General features: G+C 42.5%; 2 protein-coding genes across 2 annotated transcripts in view; both read right to left on the bottom strand.

Moving 5' to 3' along the window:
* Nucleotides 1–5553: 5553 nt before the first annotated feature.
* Nucleotides 5554–9239, bottom strand: LOC146632116 (class E basic helix-loop-helix protein 40-like). The gene is made up of 5 exons (XM_085354075.1): nucleotides 8830–9239; nucleotides 8617–8680; nucleotides 8240–8347; nucleotides 7766–7889; nucleotides 5554–7574 (listed from the first exon to the last, which is right to left on the bottom strand). Exons 1-5 carry the CDS (start codon nucleotides 8898–8900, stop codon nucleotides 6661–6663), a joined length of 1281 nt encoding a protein of 426 aa, XP_085210201.1. The 5' UTR covers nucleotides 8901–9239; the 3' UTR covers nucleotides 5554–6660.
* Nucleotides 9240–13344: 4105 nt separating this feature from the next.
* Nucleotides 13345–21903, bottom strand: part of LOC146632115 (inositol 1,4,5-trisphosphate-gated calcium channel ITPR1-like) — a 75208-nt gene continuing 66649 nt past the window's right edge. The window contains exons 56-60 of the mRNA XM_085353223.1: nucleotides 21375–21511; nucleotides 20359–20524; nucleotides 15415–15575; nucleotides 14559–14720; nucleotides 13345–13895 (exon numbers count right to left, since the gene is read on the bottom strand). Coding sequence (XP_085209349.1) covers nucleotides 13809–13895; nucleotides 14559–14720; nucleotides 15415–15575; nucleotides 20359–20524; nucleotides 21375–21511 — 713 coding nt within the window. The 3' untranslated portion in view covers nucleotides 13345–13808. The remainder of the gene's footprint in view (nucleotides 13896–14558; nucleotides 14721–15414; nucleotides 15576–20358; nucleotides 20525–21374; nucleotides 21512–21903) is intronic.

The raw sequence follows: 21903 nt of genomic DNA, 5'->3' as shown, positions 1-21903 counted from the left end.
GTTGATGGAGATGGAGCACAGCCAGAAATGCTGAACATAATTTACATTTTAATGGGCTGAAGCCAAATTAGCAGAATATCTGTTAGTTTATCTATATGCATGTCTGTACAAAAGTTTGGCCTTTTTATAGGATGTGGGTATTTCAATTCCCCACCAGGTGGCAATAAAGTTTCAATGATTAAAAAAAAAAGTTTTAAGGTTTGGTGATGACAGGAAATAACCAAAGAAAATCATTCTGGGTCCACAGACACGCTGATACATTTAGCAACACCTATTTAATTGAGTGTTTCGGTGCTTTTTTATAAAAATAAAATTTAAATGTAAAAACAACTTGGAAAGTTATTTTTTAAGTGATATGGGTCTTTATGCCCCAAGAAGAAGAATCTTTACTCTACTGATTACAATCATTTTCTCAAAACATTCAGACAGTAACACACTTGACTGCCACAGGTTTAATCAAATTCATGTAAACTATCGTTAACTAGATTTTGTTGAGCTGTGTGTTAAATAACATATGTGGATAAAATAATGAAGTTTTTTTCATATGCTTTGTCATAATTTTTTAACTACAGACAGGAAACAACGAGAGAGGGACAGTCGAATATGACTTGAGAAAACATGGTATTCATCTTATCCACTAATTTGCTATACTGCTGGAAGCAGCCATCATAAGATGGGTACACTGTGGTCTTAAAGGGATTGACATAGTCAGCAACAATACTCGACTGGTACCAGCAGCCATGTTCAGTGCTCCTACGTGCAAATATTCATGTATGCGGCAGCAGCTCGGTTCATTAGACATATAGACATGGTAAAAATGACCTGCTGAAGTTCAAAGCGTGCATCAGATTTAAGGATGATTTAAAGTGACTTTGAAGGTGGCATGATAGCTGGTGACTGACAGGCTGATCTGAGTATTTCGAAAACTGCTGATCTGCTGGGATTTTCCCACATAAAAGTCTCTAGGGTTTACAGAGAAAAAGAGAGAATTTCTAGAGAGCAGCAGCTCTCTGGATGAAAATGTCTTCTTAATTGCAGAGAAGAATGGCCAGACTGCTTTGAGCTGATCGGAAGGCAACAGTAATTCAAATAAGCACTTGTTACAACCAAGCTATGCTAAAGAGCATCTGGTTAGCCAGGCGGCTAATCCTATCTTTTTTTTTTTTTTTTTTTACTTTATTTATCACATTTTAGACATACAGTCAAGTAAAACAGGGATCACATAAAAGATGACATTGTGGTAGTAGCGGCTAATGCTATCTACCGCCTGACTACCGAGGACAGTGACGTCATCAGCGAGAGACCGGTGACCAGCATCGCGGAGCATGACGTCCGAGCGGCATTGAAGAGAGTTAACACAAGGAAAGCGTCGGGGCTGCGCTGCTGTGCTGACCAGCTAGCAGGTGTGTTCACTTACATCTTCAACGAGTCCCTGGCGAAGTCTGTGGTCCCCACATGCTTCAAAAGATCCACCATCATCCCTGTGCCCAAGTACAGCAAACCCTCATCCCTGAACGATTACCGGCCAGTTGCACTGACCTCGGTAGTAATGAAGGTGTTTGAGAGGCTGCTGAAGAACATCATCTCCTCCTCCATCCCAGACACTGCAGATCGCCTACAGATCCAACAGATCCACAGAGGATGCCATCGCCCACGTCCTACACACCACTCTCAGCCACGTGGACAAGAAACAGGGTAACTATGTGAGAATGCTGTTTGTTGATTACAGTTCAGCGTTTAACACAATAGTGCCCTGCAGACTGTTCACGAAGCTCAGGGATCTGGGACTTAACAGCCGTCTGTGTGCATGGGTGTTGGACTTCCTCACTGGCAGAACTCAGGTGGTGAGGGTGGGCAGGTGCTTCTCCAACAGCATCACCATCAACACAGGAGCACCTCAGGGATGTGTCCTCTCGCCACTGCTCTACTCCCTCTACACTTCAGACTGTGTGGCCACCCATGGCTCCAACACCATTGTGAAGTTTGCTGACGACACAGTGGTGTTGGGTGCCATCTCCAACAACGATGAGGCGGCCTACATGGATGAAGTGAAGAATCTGGCATCGTGGTGCCAGGACAACCAACTCCAGCTGAACGTCGGCAAGACCAAGAAGCTAGTGGTGGACTTCAGAAGGGGTCAGCACAGAGACTACAAGCCCATTATCATCAATGGAGCTCCAGTGGAGAGGGTGCAGTCCTTCAAGTATCTTGGTGTTCACATCTCCTCAGACCTGACATGGGCTGCCCACATTCAGGCCCAGACCAAAAAGGCTAGGCAGCGCCTGTATCACCTACGACAACTGAGGAAGTTCAGGGTCTCTCCAAAGATCCTCAGGATTTTCTATACAGGCGCTGTGGAGAGCATTGGGAACAGCTGTGTGAAGGACCAAAAAGCTCTCCAGAGAGTGATCCGTACAGCAGAACGCTGCTGCAGGATTGCTCTCCCCCCGCTTCAGGACACCTACACCAGGAGATGCCGGACTAGAACAGCGCAGATACTGAAGGACCCGTCCCATCCTGGCAACAAACTGTTCCAACTTCTGCATTCTGGTAGAAGGTTCCGCATCTTCCGGGCAAGGACAGAGAGACTCAAGAGGAGCTATATGGCAGCCTCGCTTCTGTCAGTCTGCCCCAGGGCAGCTGTGGCTACAACTGTAGCTGCCTCCACCAGTGTATGAATGTGAGAGTGAATGAATAGTGGTATTGTAAAGCGCTTTGGGTGCCTAGAAAAGCGCTATATAAATCCAATCCATTATTATTATTATTATTCTATCCCCAAGCCATCTGTGCCCTAAACCACACACACCCGCCTGCTCACATCATCTCACATCATCTATAATTGACTGAGACAGGACTCTCTTCCAGACACTAAACCAAGGAACAATGTACATTTCAAATTCCTTTAATTTTAAATATGTTTATATTGTCTATCCTGTAAAATAGTCAGATGTCTATTCATATTAATGTACAGAATTCACCTGCTTGCTGCTACTACTGCACATTCACCCAATGTATATACTATATATATAATGTTCTTCCTCTACAGCCCCACCCCCCCTATTTTTGCACATGTCGAGGAGTGTGTCAGGCTACATTTCACTGTGTGTTATACTTGTATAACTATGCATGTGACAAATAAAGAACCTTGGACCTTGAACCTTGAAGAGCATCTATGCAAGCACAACACAAACCTTAAAGCAGATAGTCTTTCCAGCAGATGGCCACACTGGAATTAGTACTTGGTAATCAAAATTGGATAAGATGAGACTAGAAAAACATTCGCTGGTCAGACTTTGGTGTAAAAAACTTGAAAGCATGGATCTATCCTGCCTTATATCAATATATGTGTGTGGTGATGGTGTTGTAATGGTGTGGGGTTATTTACTTGGCACACTTTGGGCTCTTAGCACCAACTGAGCATCATTTAAACACCACGGCCAATGTACTATTGCTGACATTGTCCGTCCCTTTACGACAACAGTGCACTCATCTTCTGATGAGTCCATCAGGGGGATTACAGGTCATGTCACAGAGACAAGATCATCTCAAACTGATTGCTTGAACATGACAATGAGTTCACTGTACTCAACTGGCCTCCACAGTCTCCAGATCTCATTCCAATAGAGCACCTTTGGGATGTGCTGGAACAGGAGATTCACATCATGTGTGATGTTATCATATCAGCGTAGATGGGAATTGCTTAGGAATATTTCCACCACTTCCCCTGCCGGTGGCGGACTCCCTCAGGTGTCGGTGTGTTGGTGGTTCTTTGTGTCTGGGGGTGGGCGTCTGGGTACACACCGGCTCACTCCTTGGCGGCCGCTTGTCGGGGCCTGGGGCTCGCTCGGGCCCCTTTGGAGGTGGGGTGCCCCCGGCCTCTCGGCCTGGGGCTCGGTCACTCAGGCACAGCTGGGGGCCGGCGGAGCTCACGGGCGCGTCACTGCAACTCCCCCTGACTTCTGCTCCGCGGCTGCTGGGTGAGCCCTCATCTGGGACTCTCCTCAGCTCTTTCCGGGACAGTGGCGCGGCTGCCCCTCTGTTGGTCTTCCGTGGTCTCTTGTGTTCTGGGGGCCTCTGGATGTCTGGAGTTTTGATCTCCTCCATACCCGCTTCACACCCTGGAGGACGGGGCTGTGGCCCCCCCACACTCCCTAGCAGATCATTACATGGAGAAACCTTTGGAATGCAAGCATGCTGATCCACACAGGTATGCACACATGGGTATTCACAGACGCGGACTAAAGCTTTCTTGGCTGCTACCTCAAAGCACACTGTGCGCTGTCTATCTTGCGTGCTGCACAATATCGTTTATTATTTAGTAAATATTGATATCTATGACTAGCTAGTTTATTGTGATGGTGCTTTGTTTTCTCTATTATTATGTTGCTCTTTGTTGTTTGCTGTCTCCTCTGTTTGTTTTTTTTGTTTGTTTGTTTTTTTTCTCCATACAGGTGACCCAGGAGTTCTTTTTTTTTTTCTCTCTCTTCCCCCCCCTTCTCACCGTCTCTTCTCCCCTTTGGTTTTCTTTCTTTCTCTCCCCCTCTTTCTCTCATTCATTCCCCCTGTCCTATTTATTAAAAAAAATAAATAAATAAAAAAAAATGACAAAGGATGAACTGAAGCTCTGCCATCACGTAATGTCGCATACTGCTGTTTCTGATGTCATTTAGGAAAAAAAAAAAAAAAAAAAAAAAAAAAGGAATATTTCCAGCACCTTGTTGAATCCATGCCAAGAAGAATTAAGGCATCTCTGAAGGTAAAAAGGGCTCAACTTGGCACTAGCAAGGTGTAAATAACAAAGTGGGTGGTGAGTACATGTATAATGGTTTTGCTTGCAAACTCATGACATCAATACAACATGCAACTCCTCCTGAAACAAATAAATGGAAATCAGCTTCAAGGAAACTAGTTTGAAAGATATAAATGACATTTAGGTGGCTGGTCGTAATCTCAAACTGTAGATTATATAAACAAACCAGCAACAGAATGACTAAGCTCCGAAAAAAAGGGCACTGGAAAAAAATGTGTAGGTGGGAAGACAAAGATGTTGTGACTGGCACTGGGCTTATGTTGAACTGCACTGAGATAAACCTATAATTGGAGGTGCTATCGCATAGATGAAAAATGTGATTGCACAACACAGGAGGTAGTGGTAGCATTTTTTGTAAATTATACAGCTACATGTTTTGCATGTCTCCAGGAGGTAAAGCACTCTGCAGGGAAACTAAATGCAGAGGGGTGTGTCACAAATCTGGAATAATGGTATTTACTATCGTCTCATACAGCCATAGAGACAAGATGCAGATGTATTCTGACTGTTGCCTCAGATGATTTACTGTAGCTGTTTATACTCGTGTGTTTACTTGTGTTTTTGCATTTGAGGCCACAGACGGTTAACCAGCAGGAGAGCCATGCCACAGATCTTCCATTACATAAGTGTTCCCTGTGACGTGAATGCTGTGGTGCTGTAAAACCTCTAAAAAGTATTTATTTGTTTTCACACACATTCTCACTCTCTTTCGTACATATACGGTCAGAACAAGTTTCCACGGGAAAAAAAATACTTTATTAATACACTTATATCATGTATATCAACAATTATAGACAAAATATTTACATCAAACATCTTTCATGTAGGTCCCAAAATATAAAATCTCAAGTACCTCTTTCTATAGAAAACTAGTCTTCTGGTTAAAACGTTTACATTCACTTCCTTGCTCCTTTGTCTCCAAGATTCATACATAGTACAGAGAATTAACATCTGAGATTTATCAGCTTTTCACAAGTAAAAGGCAACAGCAAGCACAAACACCGGGTTTGACTTGAGCAGAAACAGATGTCGAGTATGCAGACCAGGTCCAGCACAGTGCTACAGTATGTACACAGTTTCTGAGTACACGACGTACATTGTCCACACTCTGCCCTCCTCGTATATCTCTCGGGGCAGACAGAGTGCGAGAAGGTATCAAAAATAGAAATGTACAATAAATCTATGAACAATAATTACAGAAAAATCCATCTTAGGCGTCTGTTTAAATCATAAACGACACTTCTCTCATTCAGCGTGGCCATGCGGCGGCCTTTTCCTTCATCTACCATGTGGTGTACCCTCGCTGTCTGTACACATTTGAGGGAATCCTTGTATTTTATGGTGCCGGTCATGGCTGAAAGGGCTTTTTTTTTCCATCTCAGTAATCATAATGGTGAGCAAAGGACATAGGCGACAAACTTTGGGTGGCAAATTATCGCTAACATTTGGTGCAACACGTTCTAAATTACAAAATCGCGAGTGAGATGCGTCAATGTTCATCTGTGTTTACACTTTAACAGCAGCAGCTAAAACATTTCTTTCTTTACATTCAACCATATGTGTGTTTATGTGTGCACAGGGCAGATCCAGTTTATATGATACATATATACCACTGAACACCGCTGAGCATTTGACATTCAACCAGAGCTTTGCATTGCTCTCAGTGTGGAAGGATGCTGCTCTCACCTCTTTCTCTCTCTCTCCTTGATCATTTCTACAAGTCCTCTTATTTGATGCTTTACCCTCCAGGCTGAGGAAAAGAGGAGATGAGTGATTATGAATTATGGAACAGCTCAGTCGTGTTTTGAGAACAGGGCAATATATCAGGGCAGTCTTTTCGCCTTTATCTCTCAGTCTTTGGTTTCCAGGTTGAGGGGTGGTACTTGCTTGAGTGCCTGAAGGAGAGCAGGAGAGTCCATGGGAGTCTGAGATATGGCTGGGGCTGGAGAACCTCCCCGGGGAGACAGCACAAGCTGAGGTGGGCCGGGCCTTTCACTGGGTATGGTAGGTGATGAGCTGCTCATGCCAGGGTAGAGCATTGGCATGGCCCCAGGGTACCAGCACTTCTCAAGCATTGGTAGGTAAGCTGCAGCAGAAGGTGGAATGAGGTAGAAAGGCATGCAGAGGGGATGTGGAGGAGGGGGTGGATGGTTAGGGGATACACTCATGAAACTTCCATATCCGCTAGAGGATGAAGAAGTTGATGATTCTCCGCCTGAGAGCAGCTCATCCTCAGACGACTCCACACGGGCTCGTTTGTGGCGTGGCTCGTCATCCTCCTGCTTGATGCTGGAGTTCTGCCTGTCAGCCAGCAGTCGCTTCTGCTGGCTCCCGTGAACGTAATAATCTGGATGTCCCTGCGGCGCCCCAGATTCGTTTTTCTCCAGCTCTCCTCCGTAGCCACTGTCTGTGTCTGTATCACTGCCGCTCTGCTCGCTGCTTGGTGAAGCGTACACCCGCTGGATGACGGGCACACAGTTCCTCCCGTAGCCCTCGCTGGGCTTAGGGGCTAAGCTGGGAGACATTTCTTTATGAGGTTGGTAGGCAGGGATTTCCTCGGGTTGAGGGCTAAGAGGGGTGCGGGGTCGGGCTGGACTGTGCAGCACCTCTACAGCTAACTTGTGAATGTGGCTGATGACGTGGGATGGGGTGAAGTCTCCGTCAGTCTTGTGATTAGCGAGATACTGGAGAATTTCCTTGGCACACATGTGGAAGCCAGAGCAGAACATCTCCTCTGACTTCTCCTGGCTGATGGGAGGCTGCTCTATAAACACATAAGGAAACAACACACTCAGAAATCTAATATAGACTGTGACCTTTTGTAAACAGCTGTAAGTGAAGTTACTTTCAGTGGTGCAATTCTGCATTCATCTGCATTATTTGCATTCTGTCTAGAAAACCCATCCAGTTCCTCCTCATGTGTTTGTGCGTGTGCAAAAATGATCTGCAGCTCACCGATTTGCATGCCGTTCTGAAGAGCGAGGATCTTCTGCTGCTGCTGCTCAAGAAGAGAGGTGAGGGCTTTCACGTGCTTGAGCGTAAGCTCTAAAACCACAGCTTTCTCCAGATGGCCCAGAGTCTAATGGAGAGACACGCACACAGTCAGCATATCCTCTTATATAACAAGCAGAAACCAAGCTCTACTACACATGTACACATCACCACATGTGATTACTCTGAAATAATTTACACCAATTTATTGAAATTTCATTTGCATTAAGGAAATCAACACTGAATGTAACTTTTTAAAATATACACTCGAAACAACAAAAATCTAACAGCAGCACATTCTCTTTAACGTGAGCCGTCATCGGCATGAGCTGCTGACGCACTCAACAAAGATGTGATAGCACTAAACAGCCACTAGATGGTGCGTGCCGCTCAATACAGCCAATCCCATTAACCCTCCCACCTACACTATGAACTTACAGTTAGTTTCAGATGCTCGGGTAATAGATCTTTTAACTGGGCGATGCATTCGTTTATCCGGTCACGTCTTTTCTTCTCAATAAGTCTGTGAGGCAGCTTGTAGGTTTCCTAAGAGAATAAACAGAAATGTTGCGTAAATTTAAGTGAAACGAGAGCACATAGTTCTCCATGACCAGAGGCAGATACACCGATAGGGAGGAATCCAGGAGTTATGTCATAGTAGAAACTTGGTCAACCATTTATGGGACTATAGACCAACTCCTAATCTAATTCCTGGATGTTTGAGCTCTATGGTTATTACTTAACTTTACCAATTGGCAATAAACAACCACAAACACGAACACACACACACACACACACACACACGTAGAACGGACCTTGCTCTCTTCTCCTCGCTTCATTCCCCGCCTGGGTTTATAGACATACATTGGGAAATCCATCCTAAAGAAACACAAAAAGAGCGCACGAGTAAGGAATCAGGTCATTTTGATGGTAAAGTGCACAAAATTATACATTAGGTGCATTTTAGTTGGAGGTTAAAAAGGGGGCGACGCAGTCTGGGAAAGCTACATCTCCAAAGTATAACTTACCCCTGCACGTCTGACAGTTCAGCCTGATGTTTGGACAGAGGGGGTGGTTGCGCGCTTGGAATTCGCTCCATTCTTTGTATTCCAATTTTGCTGTCAAAACCGAGGTACTCTTCCAAAAGCACTCAGAAATAAATACGCATTTATTTACGCGCTCTATCAGCACTTGCAAAGCAATTTGTAAATAAAAAAGGAAATGATAAAATGCAACGAAAAATGCGCAGAATGCGTCGAAAAAGGTTAAAACTGTTTAATAATCTGTCATTTTTTTTAAAACAAAACGCTGTAAAGTTAGTTCCTGCGATCTCCACGCCGTGGTCCCGCAGCGGTGAGGAAGTCAAGCCTTGGTGGCGCGCTGGGAAAGTGGGGGAGGACAGAACGACGAGTTAAATAAACCCTCTGACTCTCCGCTCAGACTGATCTACCTCTGTCACATGAGGCTCACGTGTTAAACGGCGCTGTATCCTCGGCGAAAGGACGGCCCACTCCCTACAGATGAGGCGCCTCAGTGGGCGGACGGCGAATGACGTCAGAGCGCAGGGCGGGGCATGACCGATCCCGTGTACCACCATGCTGAAGTGTATGGAAACAAGGCTGTGCGCCGAGGAACGTGCTGGCAGTGAACCATCGCAGGAGTTCAACAAACCCGAACCTCGCGAGGCGAGTAGGTGTGGTACCTACTACGGTTTTTTCTTGTTTTTTTTCTTGTTTTTTTAAAAGGAACACAATAAAATTAAAAGAGTAAATCGAGCAGTTAAAGGCACACAATCTCACGTACGACTGCAAAATAGCAAAAAATATCGGAATATTTCTTCAAGGGCAATAAAAACAATTTAAGGGGCTTTTCAAACGTCACGAGCTCTGCACTAAAGGACAAAAGTTCACTTTATTAATCATTAATCTCATGGAGACAAACAACTTATTGAATCTGTAGAAGAGGAAAGATGAAATTGTCTCGTCTATTGGTCTGTTTGCAGAACGGCTCGGTCACGGTGGGAGAACCACGTGCGCCTGTGCGTGGACGGCTGTGTGGAGTCCGTGTTTACTGTCATGAGGCGGTGCCGTCTGTCACGTTGATCTCCTCATGGCCCCGGGATCCTGCTGAGCGCGCGCGGGGCACATCCAGCTCATCCAGGCACACGGCGGCTGCACCTGTCCGCTGCAGGCTGCAGGCACACTTTTAAAACGTGCTTCTTCATTGATTGCATTTCTCGCAGAAAAACGAAATGGTATACAAGGACTGGTGTGACGACGTTTACATTGCAGGATTTTGCTCATATTTTTGCATTCACTAAAAATATCCCCTAGAACTCTCATGTAATGTTGAAATAAGCAGTAAGGTACTTTTTTCCTCTCACGCAAGAATAGCTCATAAAATGAGGTTTGATGATGATCCTAACAAACTTAATACACAAGGGTATTTCCACATTTAATAGGAATAATAGGGGTCAGCTGCAGCTTAATGAACGGAAATATGAGAACACACCAACATTCAGTAGGTGTCACATGTCAGACGAAAACAGGAACGACAGCAGTGGCATTTAGGGGTCACTCAGCAACATACAAGACATGAAAATCATAAATTGTTCATCTCGTAGTTAAAGACACCTTAAATTCAAGGCACATTATGAAACCACCGTGAAAGAGGTTTAGGGTTTTCCCAGTTTTCACACCTTTTTAACACAGCAGCAGCACATTTAGTAAAATCTATGGAGAATCAGATGAAGTCGTGCACGTTTTTGTGGGGTTTTTTACATTATGAAGCTTCTTGCATTTTCATCAGTTGTTATACTCCTTCTGACAAAAAAACAAAACAAAACTAAAAATGATTACTGTGTTTAAGAGCTCATTTTGTCTCCCTGCTTTGCTGCTAAAAGCAATCTTTTCGATCTGTCTTATCTAGCAAAAGAAAAAGAAAGTTGCAGATATCAAACATGCATTCATAACATCAGAAGGCATTAGCTCTGAAAGTTTCACTTAAATGACACTAATTTTAAAAGAATCCGGAGTAAACAGACGTTTCATTGTTTCAGATAATCAGGATCCTTCACAGTAACTGGTAACAGTCTGTATTTCCACTAAAACCCTCCAGAATCTCTCGTCCTGTGATTTTATCAACTGTTCCTAGAAACTGTTCCTAGAGTTTGGTGAATAAAGTGGGGCTCAGTAATTGGAAAACAACCATAATCCCGGTCACATCCCAATCTTTTATAAATAACCATAACGATGGAAAGCACCCTGAAGGCAGTCTGGGGACACGTAACACAAGTACATCCTGTTTGTTTTTTTATGTAATGAAGCCTTTTCTTTTTCTTACAAAATGTTTGAGCTTTGGTAACAAAAATATTGTTTTTTATGTGATACTGTGAAACCACTGAGAGAATGTCAAAGGCTATTTCAACAGCCTTTTAGGCGACAACATATAGACGACAAATAGAGACGAACACTCTCTTAATCTGAAGCATATATTTAGAAACCTTACTTATCACTGTGCAAAGGTCTTGACTCTCACCCCTCATTTCGTCTTATTTTAATCCAATAGCCTGTCTTTCTTGTAATTTATTAAAAGTGGTCATGAGCAATAGTTTTCCAGGCTTTCTGGAGGTCTTTGGAATTTTTTTGATTTGGACATTGGCTGCTTTTCCACTCCTTTTCAGTCCACTCCTTATACCTGACCATTTTAAGAGACATTTGTAGGACACTTAAGACTGACCTATTGATCATTCATGCGTAAAGGCACTAACGCGAGACATGAACCAGTGTTGCATCTTCACACAACAAACAGCATAGAAAGAAACGGATTTTAAATTGTATTTTTATGCACAGTGTTATGAGCAGTGCATCCAAAAAACAAAACAAAAAACCAAACAGTTAATTTGTTGCAATTTCTTCAAGTTTAAAGTTGAATTGATAAAAAATGCCACAGATAACAGTTTGTAAAGCACCAACAGGATGATCCCCAAGAGCTATTACACAGACATTTGAAGAAACTGGACAAGTGAAGGGCAAAAGAAGAAGTGCTAGGCCTAAAACAACAACAACAAAAAAGCACCATCAGAGTTTCAGCCAACATCCAAAGAAGAGCTTTGAATGTCCTTCAAGAAGCCTGGAGAACTATTCCTGAAGATTACTTCAATAAATTCCACTAAGGCTTGCCTAAGAGAGTTGAAAATAAAGGTGTTCATACCAGATATTGACTTGCAAACTTGTTAGGATTGTACAAACTATGTTTTTGCCTCAGAAACTGCATTTCTGTGTGCGTTTGCTGCTATAAATAGCTGTAACCATTCTCATTTTCCTAACAAAATATAAAGAAATTAAGGGTGGCGCAATGCTTTTGGGCAGTACTGTTCAGTTTCAATGTTCAATGCAAATACAGGAAGCTACACAAATGTTAAACTCTACAAATATTCTGCCTGCGGAAGGATGAAATACAAAAAGATCAAATGAAGCTTACAAATGTGCAACCCATGTACGCGCAGACATTTCCCCATGCCGTATGATAATCGAAGAAGTGCACTTCCTAATTTTTAGAGGATTTCGGATAAGAGATAATCTGCCGGCAATTCCCGATTATGACTTCTGCATGCTGCATTTTTTTCATGCTCACTGCAGTATCAAAGTGCATGGCTGTGACTTAGGGAATTACCAGATCTTCACTTCCTTTTGTGTCACATTTGTAGATGCAGACATTGGTTTCAGCAACCATATTTGACACACTTATTTATTTAAATAGACTCCAAGAATGCAATGTACAGTTCAGACAGAATCCATCAGTAAGTATAAAAGTTGAGTTTGGTTTAACAGCACTCCAAATTCAATCTAGTAGTTTTTTCTTTCTTCACATTAACATGAACACAGTCTTTGTATTCTTTACAAAGTGACCAAACAAATAGCAACGATTGCTTCTGTGCTACAGAAAATATCAGTGCTTCAATCTAAACAGGTTAAACGAAGGTTAAGTAAGTCAGTGCAGACATCAAGGATAATGAAGATAATGTTGTTCCCAAAAATCTTTTATGTTTGGATCTGTGGTTTTAATGAGATCCCACATAAATCACATTGTTAAATACATCATGGACCCAGTGTCAGGGTGAAACAATCGCTTCAGCTCTCTAGGAAGTCCATAATGTTCATTATACAAAAAATATTTCTCCAAAGTTGTAACGGGTCAGAATTATTTTTTATCTTCAAAAAAAGTTACCACGTATTCCCAACGATTGTTTTTCTTATATAAACTGCCCTGGAACAAGGAGGCCCTTAGTTTGAGATTACAAAGAATTCTGAAAGTAGTATCAAATGCTTTCTCTCGACTTAAAAAACAAAGAAACAAACGATTACAGATTTAATAACATCTTTATATGCTTTGGAAAAGCTTGGTGACCTCTTCAGTGTTGTTTACAGCTTTGTCTTATATTTTAAATACATGATAAATCACTTTAAATAAAAAAAAAAGCAAACAAAATTCTCAAAACTAGTTAGTTCTTAATTAGTCATTGCATATTAAATAGCATTCGTATTGCCATCTGATGAAAGCAAAATATTAAATATCATGTTGTAGGGGTCAAACAAAACTTCAAATCCACATGTGACCTGAGTTTGCTGGTGCAACACAGAGGATGAAATCCTCATTACAAGGACACTTGAGAGGAATATTCCCTCAGGAACAATGGCTAAACTTTGGCATGCTGTCTGACAGGTCCGATGCAGAAGGCATTCAGGGTAGTAAAGCTGAAGACAGAAACTTACAGGACTGGCTTCTCAGGTCCTGAGGCACGTCGTGCACACTCCACCCACACTGACACATCTATACTACATACCAAGATAACTTTCACTCACGTCTAAGGGAGTGTTTTGGAAAATACAGCCATACATTGACCTAAATAGATACTGGAGATGGACATGTTTTGGCATTCTCCTGGCTAACATGTTGTACACTGTTACGGGTGCTCAGGCACTGGTGAAAATGGCCCCAAGGCCCCTCAGGCAGGCTGCTGGGGATTGATGTTCATGTGAGGAGGGTGACCAAGAAGTCCAATTCGTTGTTTCTGCTTCCTCTGTTCTGTCATCTGCATAGGGGGAAAAAACAAGACAGTTTAAAGGCATCATCTCAGTATAGAATCCCTGATGTTAATTCTCATGTCTTTATAGACTTTGGAGTTTTTGACAGTTAGCTGTGCAAATTTTTTCATTAGGGAACTTCGTGACTCCTATCAAAGCATTCTAAAGGTTGGCTGAGCAAATCTACAACAGAATGGCTGAAAAAGAAAAGAATCAAGGTGTTGCAGTGGCCGAATGCCCACAAAACTCAATAAACTCTATTTTAAAAAAAGGGTGGGCCAAAATACTTAAAGAACAATGTGAGACACTGACACAGTCTTAAAGAAAACTATTATTTCAGGATATTGTTGTTATAGGTGGTTCTACATGCTATTGAATCACAGGGTTTATTTGGATTTTCACAGGACTGCTTAGAGTCCTGTGAAAGCTTTCTGTTTTCACATGACTGTAAGCACGCAAGCATATGAGAAATAACATTTTCCCCCTGATTTCTCAATAGTGTGCAAACAAAGGCAAGTCAGAAATGAAGATGTAAACAATACAAAGTGTAAAAACTGGAGTTTAATATTGGTTGCAGAAAGCTTTGAATCAAAAAAAAAAAAAAACGCAAACAGAAAAACTCGATGGTGTATTACAAAATGAGGGAGTTAGTTGACTGTCACATGATATACCTGTTCTTTGAGCTCAGTCAGCTGTGCAGACAGGTTTGTCACCAGCTTCATGGTTGACTCCAGCTTCTCTTGCAGGTTCCTGATTTCATTCTGCTCCCCCTCCGAATCACTGCTCACCAGTGACATGGCACGCATCCGAGGGAACCAGTCCAGGTTGTGCTCCTGGCATTGACAGAGAACATCAGCCGAGCGTTGAACTACTTTTATTAACAGTTAATGAAAAGGCAAATTCAAAATATTGTTACCAATGGAAAAATTGGGAAAACTTTCTACTACTGCGATGAAAATCACAGTGTGCACGTGACTGATTCCTTTTTAAGCTTTAAGAGTTTTGGCTAATCTGCCTTTCTGGTGCACATACTTCCCATTGGTCTGTTTGTGTCTTTAAATGGACATGACAGGTATGTCTGTCAGTTTAGATTAAAAAAGCGGAACACAATCTACTAGGGTGTGTGGTGTGTGTGTGTGACAAGCTGGTACGTGTTTATGTGTGACTCAGTAGGATAAACTGATGAGCACTGCTTACCATAAAAATGTGACACAAAGGGAAATGCTGCCCAAAGCGCTCTTGAATTCAGGACTGAGTATTGCAAGGAGCACTCTGATTTCTAGTAAATGGCTTGGGAATGATGTCAAAGATACTTACGTCATCAAGCTGTGAGGTTAAGCAATTTTTATGCAGAAAGTTCTGCAGATTACACAGTCTTTACAGACATTCCCTCTGATTTTACACACTGTTAGTTCTAAAACAGTGCGGTCTCACAGTGAAGTCAATCAGTTTTTAACATATAGGCTTGCAAAACAACCAGATCAGTTAGCTCTTTGTTTTAAGGGTGTGTGCATGCTTTGCGTTTACCTTGATCATCTCAGCCACGTAGCTTTCCGGGCCGGTGTATTCAGTGGAATCTTTAACTTTTACCAGGACGATAAAGAACAGATAGTGCCACATGTTGTGCTCCTCTTTAATGTGCTCCTCAAAGGTCACCGTCTTGTTGTCAAACTTGTCACGCTCCAGACCTGCCATGAGGAAAACAGCACGAATAGAGGTCACAGTGTGTTTTGGAAAAATAAAGCATCAATGTTTCTTGCTGTTTTGTAAGTAATGCAATGCACATTATTTTAACAAGTTAAATTCATAAATATTTGCTAAAATGATGTGAATGTTGAATGTCAGTGAATGTTAAATCTAATCAAACTTTGGTGTTACAGGGGTCTCCTTGCATTGGGTCCTGAAGAACAACAATTGTTCTCTGTATTCACTCTTTCGCAGTGTCTTCTGTAACCCCAGACTGGCTCAGTGTGTTGAGGTCAGGACTCTATGGGTGCCAAACCATCTGCTGCAAGACTCTTTGTTCTTCTATTGGCTTAAAATGGCTCTTGAGGACATGGGCCGTCTGTCTTGTCAGACATGAAATTTCCCACTCGTGGGATTAATAAAGGTATCTTATTATTATTATTGTCATGTAACTGTCATTTGACACTGATCAGAGAGCACTAAGTGATCTAAAATGTCTAAAAAATTTGCTCAGAACCAAGACAAACAACATGCAAAGTATACAATTAAAATTGATTAAAAACTGTCAAAAGATAAGATAACATTGGTAACAAATTGCTTCCAGGAATTGTTGTTTCCAGGAATAAAGCAACATTCATACAGAAATTAAGAAGTCCTAAAGAAAAAATAAGAAGTTTTGTCAGTTTGTTAGCCTGGAGCATTTAGCTGTGTGGAAGCCCCAGCAAATTCACCCCAAGGTCAGGCTGTGCATTTCTCAGAGAAATTCTGACTCTACAGGCATCGGTTAGCATGTTACATGTTAAAGTTCATGAGAGCAAGGTTAGAGAAAGACAGAAGAGGTTTGGCTTGTTTGGAAGCACTGACAGGAAAAAGCTTTTTCTCTCTAAAAGGAACATTTTTGCTAAATTGCGTCTGAACAAACCACAGGACCCTTGAAACTCCTTTGGACAGACGAGGCCATAGTGGAGATATTTGCCCCTAATGCACAGCGGCACAGGACCTGGACACTTAAAGACAATGATTTGACCACAAACTCAGTTGTATACTAAAGTATTCTAGAGTCAAATGTGAGACCATCTATCTGAAAACTAAAACTCATATATATATATGAACTTAAAAGTTTTTTAAACGTTACCCAGTGTGACACTGACAGCCAGCAGGTTGCACCCATCCTGTTAGCTAATGTGGGCAGGGACAGGCTCCAGCTCCCCCTGTGACCCTGGTTGTATAAGCGGGTTGGAAAATGGATGAATTGTTCTTAAAGTTAATTTTCTCAAGATGGTATTTTTGGATTTATAACTGAAACCACTTCTGTAAAGTAGACAGTCGAGTTTCACATTTATTGATTAACTTGTCACATGGACTGAAAAAAATCTTACTTTCCCGAATATGGCAATTCAAATTTCAGTCTATATTATTTGCTAGCCTGTCATTACAAAAGTGATGCATGGTTTACTTTACCCATTAAGAATAATTATCCACATAATGAAACCAATTAGTCCTCACTAAAAGCCCATAAACCCTAATCTTTCTACTCAATAAAGGGGGCTGCACAATAGTGTTACTGATGTACAAATGCAGAACAAAAAAGGCCCAAGGATAAAAACCTTCTACAGTTTGATAAAAAAAAAAAAGAAGCAAGCAGAGGCTCACTCAAGGACACCGGCAGCATGAAAACCAAACCAATAAGATGGTGGAGGTCATTTTATCGTGCCAGTGAGCCTGATTTGTTGCACAACAATAAATTAAGCTACAGGTAAAAATCCCTGTGCAGGAAGTTCATGACGTAAATCAATCATTGGCAACAGCCCCCAAAGACCTGAAGACTAATACGAGACTGAGCGAAAGATCAATGGCTTATAAAACCAAGCTAGAGGATGTTGAGCCACTTAACATCCTCCTGCGGAGCCCCTAATCTCTGCATCTCCTGTTCTCTCGTGGTCCTTCTGGAAACCATAGAGACAGCAGCTCCCCCTGTGGCCTGGCCTTATTTAACATGAATGAGTCAGAGCTGATGGCTGACTGGGTGACATAATACTGTTCTCATTCCATATGCTTACCACTTGTCCTGACTGCCTGACCCAACATACGCATGCACACACATGCTCACATACAGCATGTACTTCTGGGCTTACACTCAGTAATGAGCAGAGACATGCACACGCTGCACGGCATGTTCTTATTTAGCTACTTACTTACATATAATGTACATATAAGGACATGCGGCTGATGGCACACGGAGGGACAAAGTTCGGGCAATCGGCGAAGCCTCACGAGACATATGGTAAGGAAATTAAGTGTGTGCGAGTTAGTGAGCGAGCGAGTGGGAGAAAATGTCTGTGCGTGTGAGACAGACATGAATTATGGAGGCGAGCAGAGCAGTGGCAGGAAGCCCTCATGACTCAGCCTTCTTTGGAACGGCAGCAGAGTGAGAAGGGGGAGGGAGGGCGGGAGAGACGAGGGGGAAAGCAACAAACTAATAGACTAACTAATATGGGCGTACCACAAACCACAAATACACCAAAATCAAATCAAATCTAATATTCCAAGAGGAGAATTTGGGAATAAAGTAATATTAGATAGACTGTGGAGGAGTTCTAATAACAAGCAGTCTTTAAAACCACACAGAGCCCTTCCAGCAACAGAGCACAGCCTTACCGGGCTGGCAAACTGCCCTTATGTTAAGACAAGTCATCCCATCACTGGAAAGTTAAGAGGTTTATTTCCCATGACTAACATCACAGGACTTCTTGAGACAGAAAGCTGTGCCCAACACCCGGTAGGTTACACACAACATTAAAGTATGTATGCATTTGAGCTGCAATTATACATTATCAGCTTTTATCTCTATTGTTATTTATTTTATTTTATTTTGGAGCAGTCACCTGGCCTATAATGTCTCACTAGTGGAATTTGCAAAGGGCACAAAACATGTCAGGAGGGAGAGTCTTTTACTATTTTCCTACAGAGTTATGCAGCTTCCTCATATTTTTATTCCTGGACTCTGCCAAAGTAACTTTGCATAATTCAAAGGTTATACTGGGTCTCGCTCTTTATAGCCTCTCATTTACGGGTCTGGTTGAAACACATATACATACATATAGGATATACAGTGGGGCAAAAAAGTATTTAGTCAGCCACCGATTGTGCAAGTTCCCCCACCTAAAATGATGACAGAGGTCAGTAATTTGCACCAGAGGTACACTTCAACTGTGAGAGACAGAATGTGAAAAAAAAAAATCCATGAATCCACATGGTAGGATTTGTAAAGAATTTATTCGTAAATCAGGGTGGAAAATAAGTATTTGGTCAATAACAAAAATACAACTCAATACTTTGTAACATAACCTTTGTTGGCAATAACAGAGGTCAAACGTTTACTATAGGTCTTTACCAGGTTTGCACACACAGTAGCTGGTATTTTGGCCCATTCCTCCATGCAGATCTTCTCGAGAGCAGTGATGTTTTGGGGCTGTCGCCGAGCAACACGGACTTTCAACTCCCGCCACAGATTTTCTATGGGGTTGAGGTCTGGAGACTGGCTAGGCCACTCCAGGACTTTCAAATGCTTCTTACGGAGCCACTCCTTTGTTGCCCGGGCGGTGTGTTTTGGATCATTGTCATGTTGGAAGACCCAGCCTCGTTTCATCTTCAAAGTTCTCACTGATGGAAGGAGGTTTTGGCTCAAAATCTCACGATACATGGCCCCATTCATTCTGTCCTTAACACGGATCAGTCGTCCTGTCCCCTTGGCAGAAAAACAGCCCCATAGCATGATGTTTCCACCCCCATGCTTCACAGTAGGTATGGTGTTCTTGGGATGCAACTCAGTATTCGTCTTCCTCCAAACACGACGAGTTGAGTTTATACCAAAAAGTTCTACTTTGGTTTCATCTGACCACATGACATTCTCCCAATCCTCTGCTGTATCATCCATGTGCTCTCTGGCAAACTTCAGACGGGCCTGGACATGCACTGGCTTCAGCAGCGGAACACGTCTGGCACTGCGGGATTTGATTCCCTGCCGTTGTAGTGTGTTACTGATGGTGACCTTTGTTACTTTGGTCCCAGCTCTCTGCAGGTCATTCACCAGGTCCCCCCGTGTGGTTCTGGGATCTTTGCTCACCGTTCTCATGATCATTTTGACCCCACGGGATGAGATCTTGCGTGGAGCCCCAGATCGAGGGAGATTATCAGTGGTCTTGTATGTCTTCCATTTTCTGATGATTGCTCCCACAGTTGATTTTTTCACACCAAGCTGCTTGCCTATTGTAGATTCACTCTTCCCAGTCTGGTGCAGGTCTACAATACTTTTCCTGGTGTCCTTCAAAAGCTCTTTGGTCTTGGCCGTGGCGGAGTTTGGAGTCTGACTGTTTGAGGCTGTGGACAGGTGTCTTTTATACAGATGATGAGTTCAAACAGGTGCCATTCATACAGGTAACGAGTGGGGGACAGAAAAGCTTCTTACAGAAGACGTTACAGGTCTGTGAGAGCCAGAGATTTTCCTTGTTTGAGGTGACCAAATACTTATTTTCCACCCTAATTTACGAATAAATTCTTTACAAATCCTACCATGTGGATTCATGGATTTTTTTTTCCACATTCTGTCTCTCACAGTTGAAGTGTACCTCTGGTGCAAATTACTGACCTCTGTCATCATTTTAAGTGGGGGAACTTGCACAATCGGTGGCTGACTAAATATTTTTTTGCCCCACTGTATGTGTAATAACGTATATGGAAAAAAACAACACATCCCCTTTAACACATTAGATTGAGCGGTCTTACCGCAGATAAAACACGAGGTCTTCAGGATTTCCTCTTTCTTCTGTTTTTCACTCCTCAAGTCAGCAAAGGTGTCAATGATTACACCAAAAATAAGGTTCAGGACAATGATGATGACCATGAAGAAGAACAGCAGGTCATATATCACTCTTGCTGCAAACAGTGGCTCCTGGGTAAGATACAAAAAACAGGGTTGTATGAACATTAGGGTCATGATCCCACATTAAAATAATTATAAACTTTAATTTGAGTGAGGTTAATATAGGGAGGGGAAACAATGAGGACCCCCTGTCCCATTTAATGGCATGACCTAAAAGGCAGGCCTTTATGTAAGCAGGTGTTGTGGATGATGTTATGAGTATAAAACGAGGTTAACCTTGGTCCTCACGGTTGTTCATGGAAACATAAAGCCGTGGGTATAACCTGCCAGATGCTACAGTAACAGAGAGGACAGGAAAGCCGGTCAACGCGGTGCAGCCCGTCTCGGATACACCGGTTAGATTCACCGACTCGTTTTGCTTATTTACTCATTGCTCTAGAAAGTCATGGGATGAGCCTGTCTCTGGATTCTTTCGACCACCCTGCAGTTGCCACCCACACAATGCATACTACCCCCACTTGTTTGTGACAAACCAAATAAAGTTGGAGCCACCATGCCACCCGTGTCCTACGACTGCTGTAATTTGCTTTAACAACTAGTAAGGGTCTCAGAGTCGAGTTGCGAATGAGTGATTGAGACATTCACATCCTCTTTTGACATCATAAGTGGTTAAGCCTTCATTCAGTGGAATTCTATTTTGAGGCGTAATTCTCACACAAGGCGGAGGCAGCGCAGCTGTAAGGAAACATTGCGAAACCTCCATACTTTTGAAACAAAAACAAGTTTAGTGGCTCATAGCGAGCTCACATGATCCATGGCGCAGCTGCGGGTGCTACACCTTCTCAGCCAAAAACACAGGCATATACACATGCACACACATGCAACATAGCGCCTGAGGCCTAATCGCAGTTGCACGTACCTCTTTGGAAGGCTTGCGAAGAACATCCCCCACTCCCCCTCCACTCCTCAACCCGTGACTCAGCACAGTAACAATGCACATAAGTAAAGAGTCGCACGTCCGTTCCATGTTGTCCTCCTCAATGTCATCCCCTAAATCTGAGGAAACAGAAAAGACAGCATGTTTAATAATTACAATAATTAAATGAGAGACTATTAAACAAATCATTGTTGCATATTCGCATCACTGCAGCACTAGAGAAAGCCTATAACAAGTCTTTATGCTATAATGCTTGACCGGACTGATCCAACCAGGAAATCAGCACATATAGAACCCGCAATCATCTGTTTATCTAGCATCAAAACAACAAGGTGTGACTCGAAGTGATTGTAACAGATAATAACATGATGAAACACTGACCTCTGGAAATAACAGCAGCCTGACATAGTTTTAAAATAACTCTCTGCCTGCTCAAATATAATAAAGTCATAAACTGCAAATGCATATTTATTTTCGAGTCGTTACACAAAAAAAAAAAATCCTGACCCAA

The sequence above is a fragment of the Diplotaxodon limnothrissa genome, linkage group LG5 (assembly GCF_057381915.1).
Source record: "Diplotaxodon limnothrissa isolate DT_005_m linkage group LG5, D_limnothrissa_male_GT1.1, whole genome shotgun sequence".
Classification (NCBI taxonomy): domain Eukaryota; kingdom Metazoa; phylum Chordata; class Actinopteri; order Cichliformes; family Cichlidae; genus Diplotaxodon; species Diplotaxodon limnothrissa.
This window is presented reverse-complemented; position numbering and strand designations above follow the sequence as displayed.